General features: G+C 40.9%; 1 protein-coding gene across 1 annotated transcript; it reads right to left on the bottom strand.

The window, feature by feature from the left end:
* Positions 1–20: 20 nt before the first annotated feature.
* Positions 21–16,887, bottom strand: gipc2 (GIPC PDZ domain containing family, member 2). The gene is made up of 6 exons (XM_070918553.1): positions 16,288–16,887; positions 4,721–4,906; positions 3,133–3,313; positions 2,488–2,600; positions 2,036–2,117; positions 21–1,484 (listed from the first exon to the last, which is right to left on the bottom strand). Exons 1-6 carry the CDS (start codon positions 16,561–16,563, stop codon positions 1,333–1,335), a joined length of 990 nt encoding a protein of 329 aa, XP_070774654.1. The 5' UTR covers positions 16,564–16,887; the 3' UTR covers positions 21–1,332.
* Positions 16,888–17,032: the final 145 nt, after the last annotated feature.

Genomic DNA, 17,032 nt, shown 5'->3' with positions numbered 1-17,032 from the left:
CATTCATGACACAGTTGTAATAACAGTATATCAAATTTTATTGTCTATCCAACAATAGTGATCCCTTATGGTTTGTCAAACAATATGCAACTGCTGCGAACAGTTAACATCAGTAGATGACACTAATCAAGACACTATTTAAATTCAGTTTGACGGTGATTTAAATAGTGCAGTTACATTAATGCGAGTGCATTTATTTAAGACATTGAATTGCAATTGATCCCATTCCAGACACGACCTTCAAAATGGCTTATTTAGGAAAGAACTCTCTTTCATACTGAGCCATGTCTCAGAGTAAAAAAATGTCTTACAGCATATGATTTTTCATGATAAAATAAATTACAGGGGGAAAAAAAACGAAGCGTGCATCTCTAAATAAGCCTCATTTCATGACATGTTAACAGTGTTTACAGACTATGACAACATGAGAAAGATGAGGAACGTTGGTGGAATGTGTGTCGTCAAACCTAAAAGGCATTCAAAGAAAAAAGCCTCTGTTCTCTGTTTCGCTCCATCTCTCACAAGACGGACGAAAGGCTCGAGCTGAGATGTGGAAGGGCACAGAGAAGAGTTTACAAAGAAAATCACAAAGTTAACGAACATTAGGGATGTGACCGCGGCCCAAGCCCCAACATGTTTTCACTGAGAGGACATTAAAAAGATTTTAAAAGGTTGGAGGGAAATAAGAGACATATTGCTACAAATCGCTATAATTACACTAATTACACAATGCTGCTGCTGTAAAATCAGCAGCATTTTCACATATAAAAAAAGCCTATAAAAAGCTGCGTGATACATCTGTATATTCAAAATGACACAGCGATAAAGTGTGATTAAAACTGAGTGATTCTTCTAAAATTTAAGTTTCATAACCAGTGCAATAGACCACTGTTGACTCATGAGCATCATGAGCTTTTAAGATGCAGCTGTAGCGATGGGGGGGGGGGGTGCAGGGGGTGTACAAAAGGTTTAAACAACATCTGGAATTAATCACCAACTCTTCAGCATGCAGGAGGCAGGTCCAGCGTTGGAATCTGCATTCCACATTTCATGGATATCTTTACAAGATTACAGTGAAACGCTGACATGTTAAACTCCTCATGTAAACCCACTTGACTGAAGTCGACGCTTTAAGACGCTCCATCCGCGTGCAAGGCTACACCTTCAGAAGAACACTTCATCCGCCCCCGTTTGTGCCGTTTGCTTCTGAGGATATTAAGAGGTGAGTTGGGGAAGGAGGGGAGTGTGTGTGTGTGTGTGTGTGTGTGTGTGTGTGTGTGTGTGTGCGCGCGAGTGTGTATGTATGTGTGTTTTGGTGGGGCAGGACCAAATTTAAAATCTTCCCTGCTTGGCGTCTCCGATGGCCCCCCAGACGTCAAAGACAAACTCATCGGGAAAGGCGAAGTCTCCGAGGGTCTCGTCTAACGCCATGGCGAATTCGTCCGGGTTCTTCTTGTCGCGGCCGACCTCAACCATCGTAGCAGCTGGAGAGAGAAGAGCAGAACACTTCAGAGGAACTGAAGAGCTTTTCATAACTCATACTGAGACGTAGCATTTGTCTACTGTCTGCCCTGAATAATAAAAACCAACGTTTAAATCCACTATTTCCACAGACTGCGACGGGACTGGCCTGCAGAGTAGAGTGGAGAGGCATGATAACATACCGTTTTGTTTCAGGGGAACACACCTGAGGCCTGAATCACTTGGCTGAAACTGGATATTAACCCATCTGATCATTTACTCGAAATTAATATTAATGAGGCCACTCGAGACTAATTAGTATGCAAGATATCAGCTACTTTCTTTAAGACCTCTGACATAAAAAATTACTTGGAACTTGACATACATGTATTCTAGAAAGACTTAACCTTAACCTTAGATAATTATTCTGCAGGAACCTCAATATGACAAAATGCAGAAGCAAATCATCTTCCGATCTCTCTGATGTCTCAGTGCTGGGTCATCGTCAGCACAGTGAGAATACATATGAATGAACGTACATCAGAGTTGCCCAGGTGTGAATATTTAAACTCACCAAGTTCAGTGTCTCTGATGCCCATGTAGCTCTCCAGGAGGTCATCCACTTTCTTCACTGCCTTCTCCTCAAACTCTGTTGGCTAGAAAACACAAACAACTCGGTTTCAATCATTCAGTTCCTCAGTTTTACTGAATCTCGCTGGCTTGTTGCACAACACCTCCCAGGTTGCAAATTTTGATGAATCAAAATGTGATTAGATCAGTTTGACAGATTTATGATTCCAGATTTCATTGATGAAGGCGGAAAGTAATACATGTGGATGCTGAGTATGTAACATATTTTGTGAATCTTCAACAGAGAGAACCCTTAAGATTATATCAGAGTCAACTTCGTGTCCGTGTCCAAAGGAAGAAAAGCTCTCTCTACCAGTATAGAACAACCACAATAGAAACGTCAGAGTACAATAATATGGAGAACGTATTGTCTTCCACTGACACTTGCACACTTACCTCCTCCTCTACAGTAGCTGGGCCCTTGGAGCGAAGTCTCAGAGTCCCCCTCCCTGTGCCGATCTTGTTGTCGCTGGCAGGTTTGGCACCCTTTGACCTGGGCTCAAGCATTTCTGTCAATCAGAGGGGAAACAATATTACACAAAGTCAGGTTTTCTGTCCCCTTGCTGAACTTTAGACCATCACAGTCACTCCTGGTAGATCACCAGCTCCAGCTCTTGATAGCAAACCATGCTAGAGTTCCAAAAAGCGACGATACACTGACGTGTTCAGCCACGTAAAACCACAAGTGAACATTATAAAAATCGCCAGTTATGGTTAGTATAAGCTATTTGTGGTCCTGTACCAATTATACCAAGGTATAATTTGACCTTTTTAAAGCACATGGACACACTTTTCCATCTTTTTTTTTGTTTTTCTTATCATGCAAATGATTCTGTAAATGCACAAAATGACTCATGTGTCCTGGTGTCCAGATCCCCATGCTGAGAAACACTGCAGCACAAGATTCTGCCCGCACAAGATGTGTCTCGTGACTGAATCCTGAAGGTGAGTCTGTCGTCCTTTCACCATGTGGGTCAGTTATGTAACGTGCTGATGTGTTTACGTCACCTATACTTCTTCTGTGTCTTGTTTCTTACTCACCAAAGGCCTTCATCGGCTCGACCAGTTTGAGCGTGAAGGTTTTGTCTCTGGGCAGCTCTTTAAGCATGCGGGCGACCTCGTAATGCCGCGTCCCGACGATGTTGCGTCCATTAATGCACTCTACGTGGTCGCCCACACAGATCACCTTCACCCCGTCCACAACACTGCCCTCTTTGATACGCTGCCATGCAGGGGGGGGGGGCAGAAAATGGATTGAAGAAGTCAGAGACAAACATATTTAAAAAAAGTGCCATACAAAAAGAGGTTTGTTTGAAGACAAAAATACAGATCAAAATAAGAGAGCAAACAAACCGAGGACGTGTGTGTGTGTACAAAATATTCCAGGCAATACTGATGAGTGTACTGTATTTGCTCTTTCAGCATGTTATACCAGATAATCACTTTTCTCTTCACTGATGCGAAACCACTTGACTTGGCAGAACACAAAAATAGTTATTAAAAAGGCTTCCATGGAAAGCTAAATAACACAGTTTATTTCTGTGCGAGACTTCAAAAGCTTTAAAAAAAAAAAAAAAAGGAAACAAACATTTGTGATGCAAATATATCCGCTTAGGAGCGTCTGTACTGCATGGAGAGTTTTGGAATATGAATAATACTTTCCTGGTCTTTTTTCTCCATCGGAAGAGAGAACATTTTATAGGAAATGTGTTCATTTCAATACATTTTCTTTTTCAGGCAGATGGTAAATGCTTCCTGACCCACATTTTGCTCCATAAACCTCTCAACCTCAACAATTTCCTGCATGAGACTGTGTACAAACAGTCTGGAAAGGCTGCATTAGGCTATTCATGTTCTCAAGTTGTTGTTGGTTGATGAAGAAGATATATAGTAGTTTCATTCTCCGACATCAAAGGGAAAATATGAATTCATCCGTAAACGTCGGCAAGACTCGTTTGAAACTGTCTTCAAAGATACAGCATCTCTTTAATAGTTCACATACTACGACAGCATCACAACACTGACCCAAGGGATCATCTGGATGCAGTGCTGTTTCGGATCACATGATGGCACATGTGAGCACTTTGTTTTGATGGAGTGAGATGACTGAGACCAAATAAGCTCATTAGGCCCGTCTGCATCAACAGAGGCAACATACCAAGTTGAATTATGATTTCCACTTTGAAAGCAAGCTTGTAAGATTACTTTAAATATGGCAGTCATGCAAACAAGTCGATCTAGTGCCAAACGTCTACCAACTGCTGCTGTTTCGTACACACTCTGATGTCCACAATAAGGTCATTAATTATCCTGAATCAAAGACAATCGAAAGCAGGAAACACTTTAATATTTCACTTTACTTATTAAACTTGCATTTCACCGTTTGTATGAATCCTAACCCTTAATGCGACTTAATTTACCAAATAAGCAAAACACAATCAACACAACAGCAGTTCCTTTTCATTCAATTGAATTAATTCCAGTTAATTCCTTTGTCAAACAAGCCTCGTTTTCTGCCTACTGATGTATTTAATTAGTATGTTATGTAACTGGACATCACTGTGAATTAAGAGGTGACATAAAGGTTGATGTTGGCGTGTTCAGGGTGAGAAGTTCTGTTTATTCGTACCTTTATGAAAGCGTATCCCGCTCCATTGTCGGTGATGGTGAGGCCCAGAGCATCTTCAGATTTATAAACTTCCACCTCCTTCTTGAGCCCTTTAATGTGGGCGAAGATAAAATCCTCGAGGCCGATCTGGCCCCCCAGCAGCTTGTCCATGTCAATCTTGTGGGTGTTGAGGGTGCAGAACAGGATCTGTACACACACAGACATGTAGCAGGCAGATACAGTGCATTACAAATGTGCACATAAAAAGTACACACATTTGATTAAACTGAGCTAAAGAAAAGTTGTTAAAAACGACTTTGACTATATAAAAGCTTTCTAATAGGCACTGAATAAAATTTAAACAGACTATTAATCATTTGTCTTTTAGAAAAAAAGAATAATAAATATATAAATAAATAAATAAGAGGCCCTACAGGGAAGGAAAGCCCCAAAAGCATCTGCATCTTTTATACACAATCAAAAAAAGAATCCCTGTTTTTAGTCACAGCCTGAAAACTGAGCCAGATTCAAAAATAAAACTGTAGATGACAGAGCACTGCCTCAGTATGCTAAATACAGGAGTCATCAGGGAGCTCTGTCTCTATTGCAGCAGCCAAGTCCGGCAGTTATGTCCTCTTCCAACCCCCCGGTTTCATCAGTGTGTGTTGTGTCTGTGCAGTATAACGGAGCTGAGCCTGGACCAGCCTGTGATGAAGCAGGAACAGTGGGTGGGGGGGGGTGACGGTGATATTTCCTCCTGTGCCAGAAATGTAGAAATCTGGCTTCACACCTTGCGGCTGCCACCTCTTGGCAGGACAGAGAGGGAAATGTGATCACCAGGAACACGATACACAAGTGGCCTGATTTAAACGGTACTTTAAACAGAGAGTGGACGGTGAAACCCCGGAGGAGGAGACCGGTGGATGTGAATCATTTATTCTGCCCCAGACAGTCAGTGAAGCTATTAATAAATTCTACTTTAATTTCTATTTACTCAGATAAACCCACTCAGTTATGCCCATATGCAAGTTCTGCATCCAACGTCTACTGTGGGATCAGCTTCTTAATAGGGCTTTGAGAAATACAGAGCCGGGATTTAGTGGCCGTCTTCCGGGTTTGCATGCTAGAAAGGGATTGATTCGTACTGGTTCATCAGGAGGATGACCTTTGTGCACCAATCAGGCTCTGGCAGCGAGGCCTGCCTTGTTTGGGCCTCTTTTATTCCCCCTCTGTGTACCAACAGGCGCTGTTCACACACACATTAGCAGCAGACATGGCCTGATGCGTTGCCTTGGGATACCAGACTATAAAAGAATGGGATCATAATGGAGGGAGGCCGCTAGAGGAGAGGGGCAAAGAGAGTATGGAGGAGACGAGGAGGCAAGGGAGGGGTGTACTGTAGCTGAATTGATGGCTCTCTTCATTTCTTTTTCCATAACAGGGCCCACACCCTCCCCTCCGTCGCCTCCCCCCCAGGCCAGGGCATTACTCAAGAGCGAGTGGGAGGAACAGCAGCAGACGCCTACACCCGTTACCAAGGCTGCCGACTACATTAAGCTCTCGGCACTGCTCTCCTCCTGCTGGGCTGACAGCCGCAGCGCGTTCACACCGCCGGGTGTAGCTAGGATGCAGGGAGCAGCGTCACACACTGCAGTGACTGCCTCTCCTCTAACGACCTGACTCACAACAACAGATACTACACCTCCCACTGCCTGCGCCACACGGACCAAAACCTTGATAACCACATGGGAGAGGGCAAGTGAAAGGAGAGTCACCGCAATCTGTTCAGCATCACCCAAGACAGAGTATTCATGGGTCAGTGCTTTCAAAAGACGAATAGAAACATATGACAGGAGAAAAAACAGACAAAATCAGACTTAAAATTGAGTTTGATTTTGTACTACTTGTACTACTTTGTATAAATGCAGGGTTACCCGCAGTATTTTATAATGGAGGCACCCAGTACCTCCATTAACGTCAGAAGTAATTAAGTTTTTATAAAATAGATTCACTCCAGACATGTTTTACGACAAATAATAATAGTTTGTGTCTCATATAGTTTTTGCACAAGAAATGCAGAATGTTTGTCATACAGACTCAACCCGTAAACTAATATGATCATGGATCTTCTCTCCTGAGCTGGGCCTGAAGAGCTGAACGAAACACACTGTTGTTGCGAGTGTTAATAAAAAAATCCTTCCTCCATTGATTGTAATGTGTATTGGTTGAGAGTGCGAAGTCTCAACCACAAACACTTGTGGTGTTTTTTTTCTGATTACGTGTCCATCTTGCAGTTGTCAGCACCTCCAGCACTGCAGGCATGAGGCTCTCGCTTCTCTTTTTATCACAAATATTTTCATTTAAAATGTTTACTGGTGGACACAAGACGTCCCCCTTCTTCACTGTAAAGTCCGTCCTCAGCGGAGGGGGACTTGAAGCTTTAGGGGAAACGAGCAATGGAGTTATATCACACAGTGAAGGCCACATATTTAATATATGAGGCGACTGTTTAAACCGTCATCTAGTAACTACACTGATGAGGAGATGAGTCAGGATCTGTCTGATTCAGCTCAGCAGGTGATTGTTTATTAAATCACCTCATACATTTGCTTCGCAGTAATTCATCAAGGCACAGTACTAAGTACTATGTAACAAAGTACATTTACTCACGTACTGCACTTAAGTACAATTCTGAGGTATTTGTACTTAACCATTTCAAACTGCTTAATATTTCTTCTACTCCAATACATTTCAGAGGGAAATATTGTACTTTTTACTCCAATACATTCATTTGACATCAAGTTACTTTGTACATCAAGATTTTACACACATAGTATATATGATGCATTTTTATACACAACAGTATATGAAATAGTTAAAATGATCTCCACTGTGACAAACTACAACATTGAAATGATTTTTACACATTGATGCATAAATAATAGTAATACAATAATATAACGCTCTGCATAATGAGTACTTCAGTCTTTTTACTTCAAATTCAGAATAGTGGCCTTTTAAACCTGTAATGGAATATATTTCACATTGTGGTATTTTTACTTTTACTTAAATAAAGGATTTGAATACTTCTGCAGCACGTTCCAATATCGAGTGGCCAACACTTACCACCTCCGCTAACTCATTTCCTGGGAAAACCATGAAATGACTTTTTTTTTCTTCTTTTCTAGTTTTAACAAAGCTTTTGATCTAACCGCTATTGCTGAAACGATCAGTGGATTAATTGATGAACCGATCGACACAATAATCCTATTTTCGCGTTGGACTGTTGGTCAGAGAAAACAAGACACGTGAAGATGTTACCTTGGGCTCTGGAGAATTTTAAGGGCCATTTTTTTGGCAAAGCGATAAATCTATTCATTGAAAAAATAATCATTAGGTTTGTTCACTTCTTCACATAGGTGCTAATAGTTCTCCGGCTCTAAAAATATACTGCAATTCAACTGAATGAGAGCGAATTGTCAAGCAGACATGGTACAATATTATAATACAAGTACTGGTATTGAAATCTCCGCCTACATGTATTCTCTACAGTAATCACTTCCCCTGCCTGTTTGAAGAAAGTAAAGGCTAGATAAATACAGGCTTTAAGTGGTTCTCCCTCTGAGTTGTTGACTAAAAGGTTCGGGAAACCTGTTTCTTTGGCAACTGATCTGCTGTCCATTCACAGCCTCTTCAACAGATCTTTAAATGGCAGAAAGGAGGGTTAGAAAGATTAAACAGAGATCATCATGCTTACACCAGGGATTTACTCGTGTGTAACAGTGGAATAATGTTTTTCTCATTTCCTGTCTTCATCTGCTGCTTTTTCTATTTCTGGGCCGGGTGTTTTTTAGTAGTTAACAGGGAATGCTGATGTAAGCTGTGTGTATTGCGGTGTGGCTCTGTTTTCAGCAGGATATCACATTCATCAGCATTTAAGCCAGTGTAATCATTTACCTAACTGCGGATGTGAGACTCTCTAAGAGGCCGAGGTGTGTTTCATAAAAAATGTGCCTCAGAAAAGCAGCAGCTTGTTATGAAAAGGCTGTCTTGAATGACAAACTCAGCCAGGATCACATTTGCTCTTCATGAAACCGATGAATCTTTTTCATGACCTGAGACGTCAAGCACTGATCATCAAAACGTCAACTCACAGTGAAGAAGACAGATGTGTAAAGACAAAAGTGTGATGTTCACATCCACAGAGCAGCACATACTGAATATATAATATGGAGAGTATAGTGTATGCAAGATGTGCAAGACGTGACATTAAACAAGTTGAAAGTATCTAATAGGACTGCTGGCGGGTCATTCGTTTTATAGCAGAACAATAAGACTAAACTAAAGTTCAGTTGGATTGTCATGCTTGGTTTGTGACATAACAGCCTCCATTCGGAGGCAGTGAAGAGAAACTTGGGAGAAAACTCTGAGTTTAACTCACTTAGATTGACTGAAACACTGGTTTAGCCCCCGGTGAAGCTAAGCCTGAAAAACTGACCCAACCAGGACCAGGCTAGTCTGGTAGGATAGGTTTCCACGGCGACTAAAGTCAGACTTATTTAAACCACTTTTATGAACAGAAATGTATGAAAATAAGCCTGATTTAAACTAAAACACTCCTCTGGATGCACCAAGAAAACTGTGGAATCCATGAGAATTAAACTACAGCTGTGTTGATAAAATAATGCAGTTATTATTATTTATTGCAGCCCTGTGTAACAACCAGAGGTCAAACTCTCCTCCGATACATCACCACACCCATCCCAGACAGGTGATAACACATATAGGTTCTCTCTCTTTTTTTTATCCGTGGTTGTTTTGTCTCCACCGTCACATCGATCCTCAGAGAGGCCGGAGGAAACCTGAACTCGCCTCTGAAAACCTGCTGCTGCTGCTGTTGTTGTTGTTGTTGTTGTTGTTGTTCTGCAGGCTGTGATGCCGTGACAACGCTTTCCTCCGCATCGCTGCTGGTAAACAACCACTTAAAATCTCTATAAAACCAGATTGAGTCCAGTCAGCAGTGAGCGCACACACACCTGGGGTCTGTTTCTCGCAGGCGTGTGATGTGCACACAGTCACACAGGGAGAGTTCATGCTCATTTGCTTGTCACATGTGTAATGAAGCACCATTACTCGTAACTACATGTTCACTGGAATCATTTCAGAACGTGTTATTAGGCACTAATAGAATATAACTGAGCCTGTTTACTTTCTAATGGTGGTTTTAACTGGTCAAAAAGACATTTAAGACACTGAACACCGAAGGTTTGTTGTATCAATTAGACGTATAAATAAACATCTAATACAATAAAATAATCCCACTAAGCATTTACTTGTGTTTTATTTAAATTGTTATTTAAATGTTTTAGCCCATTTTCAGCACATCACATAAACTGATCAGCTGTTTTGTTTATGTATTTTTCTAGCTATTGATTTCATTTCAGTGTGGAACTCAATCAGCAGACTCTTGAAACTTGTTCGAGTTGTTGAGTTGAGCTTTCTCTGGTTATTAAATGTGAGGATTTGCTGCTTTTCTCTGTTTTATTGTTGTAAGTCACAAAATAAACTTTATTTGATTACTATAGAATCATATTGTGATGATATGGATATATGTTGTTATCGTTTTACAAAATTCCATCAACTTAACAAAGATTATAAACAAATTCTGTTTATCAACTAACAAAATGAGTCACTGAAGTTCTTGTTTCTCATGTGTGCAGACTTTTTACATTTCCTATATTGTGATATACACTCAGTGGCCACTTCATTAGGTGCACCTGTAAAATCTAATGCAACAGCTCGGCCAACTCTTCTATGTCTACAAAGATATTAAAGTTTTGATTGACACTTTAAGAGAGGTATTAATGTATGTTTATTATTGATGCTGTAGTTGGCAGTGGTGTTAAACAGGACTGCATTATATTGAGAGGTGTTCCTAATGTTTTTGTTTGTAATTTACATGACATTTGACATATAATTCAAAATATGGCCATTATAGGCTTCGTAAAGGTAGAATAGGCTGTTGTACTGGATTGCATTAGACTGTATATGTTTCCCGAATAAAGTGGCCAGTGAGTGTATATTGTTATCAGGAAAATACTTTGAATATTGTGATGTTGTTCCAGTTGTACTGCCTCGCCCTAGAAATGACATGCCCTGAAGTGTTCGCTACACTGAACTGGGTGTTGTTTCAGACCTGTCCACAAAATAGATTTACGGCTCTTGTGCTCACATCTTGATGGGTGAGAAAAACACTCACTTAACATTCTCTACATAGCAAAGAACATAGCATAGCAAAAAAAAACAATCCACTATTCAAGACAACCTATTTCATCCAAAGTATGTGACATACACAACTGGGTAGCCTTAACTGTACTTCCTCCTGACACTTGGTTGGTTTTTACAACATCTAGGACGTGAGTGCAGGAGCCCGGCTAATACAAGCAGCCGACTCGAGCTCCATCAAATGAGATTGTTTCACCTAATCCCCCGATTTAGAAATGTCTGGCTGCAATCGTGGAAGCACAACAGCCCGCACAAAACAAAACCAAGACGTGTGGTTTCTGTCACATGACTGCAGCCCAGATATTCAAACTGTAGGCAAATGTGTTTCTGGTGAGCGGGGAGCATGCTCACCGCAACAGGTGGACAAGAAGCAAAGTTACGGAGCCACACCTCAAACTCTACAGCTGTAGGGCCAATAACCAGACTTTGACCTGAGCAGAAAGAACACATAAAAACATGCAATTCTTCATCTACAGACTGCAACATTATGTTCATGGCGTTCTGGCTGAGATGTCAGAGACTGAACTGGGTTTACATAATAATGTGTGTGTCTACTGTGCTGTATTTACTGTTATTTGTATGTCAAACAAATTCCTCTTCGCCAGTTCTGCTTCCTAAATAAAGTGACTCTGAGCTTCAGTGTAACAGAAGGACCAGTTTCTAATGAAGGCTCAACAAAAGATGCTCACAGTGATTCAGACATGCTTTCATGCAATGTGATGTCTGTTTGGAAGGAACCGTCTAACCTATTAGGGAAAATTAATACAAGGAAGGCAACGCCATTGTTCATTACATAATTCATATCAGGCTCAGCCAAGCACTCACGTAACCTCAGCATCACAGAGCCACTGGTTTACAAACAACAGCAGCTATAGTGTCTGCGTGGCTCCATGTGCCACTACTTTGTCCTCCAGTTTACTTTATGCTAAATTCAAGACGCAGCATGATAGAACAGTTCCTCAATGAGTGTTAATGATTTGCATTTTCACAGCAGACATCCTGGATTATAAGAGTAGACTGCTCAGCTGTGTCTATGACTTCCAGTGAAGCGACAGATGTGAATTGATTTTACTAAATTTACTACCGTTTTAATCAGAATGCCACAGAATTGACATTGTTCACAAGCATATTTTGATCACTTTAAGTATTGCTTCCAGGTGTTGAAAAACTCTTAACTCCTATTTTTTTGCTGTTTTGAAGGAAATTAAACCAGAAAAGAGGGAGAAAAAATTGAAATAAACACAAATTATTTAAACTCACGATGATGCTTGCATGAATCGTAACACCTGTCATAACTGAATCAGTACGTTTACACTGATTACATGTTTAAAAAACATTGTGTTTAAAATGAAACCATGTAGGATTTAAATACTTTCAATACAGTACTTCTTTTCTGAAAAAGGAACAAAACTATACTTTCAGCGCTTGAGACTATGAGGTCGCCCCATTAATTGTACACTGGACGTACAAAGATGAGATTTGCAACAAAGGATTTATCAAACAACCTCTGACATTTGTTGGGTTTAATACATTGGACGCCATGAGATCCAGCTTCACAGGGACTCCTCTTATCTGAAGGCAGGTGCTACAGTTAGAAAGTCAGCTGTAAGACCTTCACTTTTGGTGTTTTAAACTCACAATGATGCTAGCATAAACCGCAACATCTGTCTTGACTGAATCAGTAATTTTACTCTGATGACCTGATGAAACCACATAAGATTGAAGAAAGAAAGTTTAGTTTGAAGCCATCTTAGATTATATCCTCTCTGGGATGCGCCAAAATTATAGCGTTATCTTGATATGGAGGTCTCTGGTTCATATTTAAATCACATTTTATTTACAGCTGTTTGTGAGATGTTTTAATGTTTTTACAGCTCAGTTACTTCCAGTACTTCCCCATAAAGATTCAAGTCTATACAAGAGCTAAAGCAGATGGCACATTCAAAATATGTCTGATGCTCAGTGGGAAATTTGTCTTCTCAGCACATTTTGAGTGCAGACTGCTTTTGACAGTTCTGTAATGAATAACATGTCGAGCACTCGACCGTCCACTTGCTCCTCACCAACACCCACAGGTAGAGCCGAGTGCTGACCCACAGTACTGACTGAAATGTACCCGTAGCACTGAGTATCAAACTATCAAGTGTCGAAGGTTGGCATCAAATGCTTGACCTGATTCTTAGCCTTGTTTATCTATTCACTTACCAGGTATTTCAGGTATTTTATAGGCGTGTGAGTTAATTGTATTTAGGGAAAGTTCTTGTTCAGCTGCTTGCATTACAACATTTAATACTGCTAGACTGAAACGTTTTGTTAAATGAGAACAAGGCTTAGCAGAAAAATATGTTCATATTCCTTAAAGTAAGGTTTTAAACACATTATTGTTCTGGTATCTTAGCGGCACAAGAATCGAAAATTTGAAGCACTACCCAGCAGCATCTAACAATTATTTTCATTATCAATTATCAATAGTGAAAAATGCCCGTCACACACATTTCCCAGAGTCCAAGTTAATGTTAATGTAAATTGATGACGAACTGTCCAAAACCCAAAGAAAATTAATTTCCAATGATACAAAAATAAAGAAGAAAATCTTCCAATTAGAAAAATTGAAACCGGAGAATTATTCATTAAAAAATCACTTGAAAGATTAATTATTTTTCTGTCAATCGACAAACAGGTGAACCAACTACTTGTTGCAGCTCTACAAGTATCAATACGAAATTAAACTTCAAACTTAATCCCCAAAAAAATTTGTTTTGTCAGACAAATTCCAGTTTATTATTAGGTACACCTAGCTAAAACTAATGCAATCTAATACAACAGCCCTGCAATAAAGCCTTTATGACATTTATAATGTGCGGTTGTTCAAACTGTTTTAGGGACTTGTTAATTCAACTTTATGAGGCTGTCGTTTGTACTGCTGTTGAACTGTATTGCGTTACATTGACAGAGGTGTTTCTCACATATAGTCTATCCTCACAGATTTAAATTGGGTGGACAAAATATCTCAGTAGGTTGAGGAAAAAAAGTATAATTTGGGTATCAGTAGTGAAACCAGTACCCAGCCCTTCTTGCAGGTAGATTAGACTCCCTGAAAAGCTGTGTTTTGTTGGGAGATATAACAAGTATTTTCATATGACAGCGCTGATATCACAGGTCACGTCCAGTCAACATGGGCACCACAGTCACATATGCAGCAGAGGGAGGTTTGGTGGTGTTTATGGAGGGAGGAGGCCCTGGACAGAGCTGCTCCCCTGGGTCCTCTGGGACGCCTCTGGCTGTGGCTGGGACGAGTTATCTGGTTAGATTTTGAGGCTATGCCCACTGATCCGGACGTGAGGGACTTCCTGTGGTAAAAACTGTGGAGTCCAACAACTAACATTGTGACATCACACTCCATCCGCCTGTCTGTCTGTCTTGCTGTCTCTCTGTTTGTGTCACATTTCTGAACAGGGCAGCTCAGAATGCATGTGACACAACTGCTTAACGGGACAGACTGATATGTTGACATTTGCATTGTTTTTCTTTTGCTACCTGCTTGGCAAGATTTGGGTCATTATTTCAGCAGGGAACTTTTCTCATGATATGACAACTACAAAAATAAACACCAATGTGATTCTTTATTGATCCCTGTAGTACTGATCCTCTCTTGTCCTCTCAGAGTTGGCAGAGGTCAAGATCAGCTACTGAACAGTACTGCTAGAGATGGTACAAGATCAATGTCTTGTTCAAAGACGCTTTAGTATGTGTGCTTGCAGCTTGAGACGGAGGTTTGAATCCAACACAACCTGCTGAAAATCTGCTAAAATCTCAAATCTCTTTAGCTCCTCTGTAGTATTGTGCTTGTCAGAACAGAAAGAACACGCCGTGAGGCAGTTTCTGTACTAAAAACAAGTCTAGACAGAGACAGAGCAGTCCTAATGAGTGTTATCAACAGACATGATGGAACAAATACCCATAGAAAATCAGAATCAGGTTTATTGCCAAGTAAGTTTTCACATTCAAGGAATTTGCCTTGTCATTTTGGTGCATGACAACAAACACTGTATCTCTGAGCCACCAGGCCGATAACAGATGGCCCCACCGGCCTATCTAGTCATATTCAGGCTGACAAAAGCCAAACATGCCACTCACACTTTCCTCTGAAAAGAGGAGCTTAAGCAGTTTGGGCTAAGAGGAGGTCACAGAACCTGCTTTTGTTTTCGGGACCTCCTCGTAGACATGCAGCTTCTGCTCTTGCCTCCCTGTTCCCTGCTGGATGGGTAAAAAAAACTGTATCTAAAAATAGAGGTGAAATTAATTTGTCAGGTATCCAGTCACGGTAGACACAGATCTCTCTCAATATTGCATGGTTGAAGGTGTGTATGCTGGGAGAGTTGGCAGGGCGTGCCTTTACAAACTCCAAGTCGCTTTGACACAAGACAATCAAAGTTCCACAGAGCTTATCTCTCAGAAAAGCCACTTTAAAACTGTTTGCTGCAAGTGTGCAGGGGTGGAAGAAGTATTAAAGATTCCTTACTGAAGTAAAAGTAGTGTTACCACAGAGTAAGCAAAAGTATTTAAAAATGTATTTAAGTAGAATGTAAGTGTTATGAGCAATATGTACTAAAGTATTAAAAGTAAAAGTACTAATTCTGCAGAGGAACTGACCCTGTAACTGACATATCATTATATATTACACTATTACATTGTTGACACTGATGAATCAGCCTGAGCGGCATCTTTGATAAATAGTGGATCACTTTATGAAACCATCTGTGAGGTTTAAAGAGAAATTTGGTGTAATTGCTGACAACTCAGAGACATCTTAAATGGGTCAAGGGGCCCCAACTACACACTGTTGGGACCCCTTGTCCCATTTGGGGTATATTTGTAAGAGGTCACAAGCCATAAAGGTTTGGAGCCACTGGTTTAATCTTTAACAATGGATTGTATTTTATAAGCATATCATAATCTTAACCTGGAAAGAAACCAGTTGCCACAAATACCAAATAAATGCAGTGGGGTAAAAAGTACAATATTTCCCTATAAAATGTTGTCAAGTACAAAGCAGCATACAATGGAAATACTCAAGTAGTGTACAAGTACCTAGAAATCGTACATAAGTAAGTTACAGTACTTGAGAATATGTACTTACTTACTTTCCACCACTGCTTATACTTCTGTAAAAGTTTACAAACAAACAATCTGAGAGAATACTTCAAGTCTTCGTGTAAAACCGATGTTTAACACTTGAACGCAACACTAAATCACTTTTTTTTTTACTTGATTTACTCCTTTGACAACAGGTGAGCTCTTACCTCAGGTGGACTTATATTAAACGCCTCTGCTATTTTCGCGTACAACTCCTTCACGTTGGAAAATCCCTCGATCCTGCCGGTGGGGCTGCCGTGAGCCAGCTGCGTGTGAAAGACCAGTTTGGGCCGCAGGTTGGCAGGTGGAGGCGGGAGCCCCGCTCCGTTCACGGCGGATTTAGCCAAGCTCCCGGCACCTGCGTGTCCGCCGCTGACCTCCTCGTTGTCCACCAAATGCTCCTTCGTCGATTTGTTTTTCTTCCTCCATGGTCCCAACGGCATTTTTTTGTCGTCTTCGTTTGTTTTTCGACGTGGAAATTAAAAAGTCCGAGCCGCTGCTATAACATTGAAGTAGCTAACCTGTTGAGTTCAAAGCCCAACGGTCGTGTTGTCCTTATTACTTCCTCCTTTCCTCCCAGCTTTCCTCAATGTCTTCCTTCCTTCCGCGAGCACTTTTCCTTTCCTCACCTGCCCGCAGCTTTTACATTTGACTTTCTCCTTCGACAGCGTCTCGGCCCCTCGCTGGCTAATAAATGGTGTGAATATTCAACAGGTAGGTGGTGAGTACGGGATAAACTCTGACACAACCTGCTGGCTGGTACTCGGCTAACAATAGCCACTCTGTTTGTTTCTCGGCGTGCGGCGGGACGCAGGCGCAGTGGGACGAACCCGGGCTCAACACGGTTGGAGGTTCAGTCCCAGTGCACCTGTGCACCATCACAGGTGGGGGTCATCACTTTAAAACGATTCT

Source organism: Enoplosus armatus, chromosome 14, assembly GCF_043641665.1.
Source record: "Enoplosus armatus isolate fEnoArm2 chromosome 14, fEnoArm2.hap1, whole genome shotgun sequence".
Taxonomy (NCBI): Eukaryota; Metazoa; Chordata; class Actinopteri; order Centrarchiformes; family Enoplosidae; genus Enoplosus; species Enoplosus armatus.
This window is presented reverse-complemented; position numbering and strand designations above follow the sequence as displayed.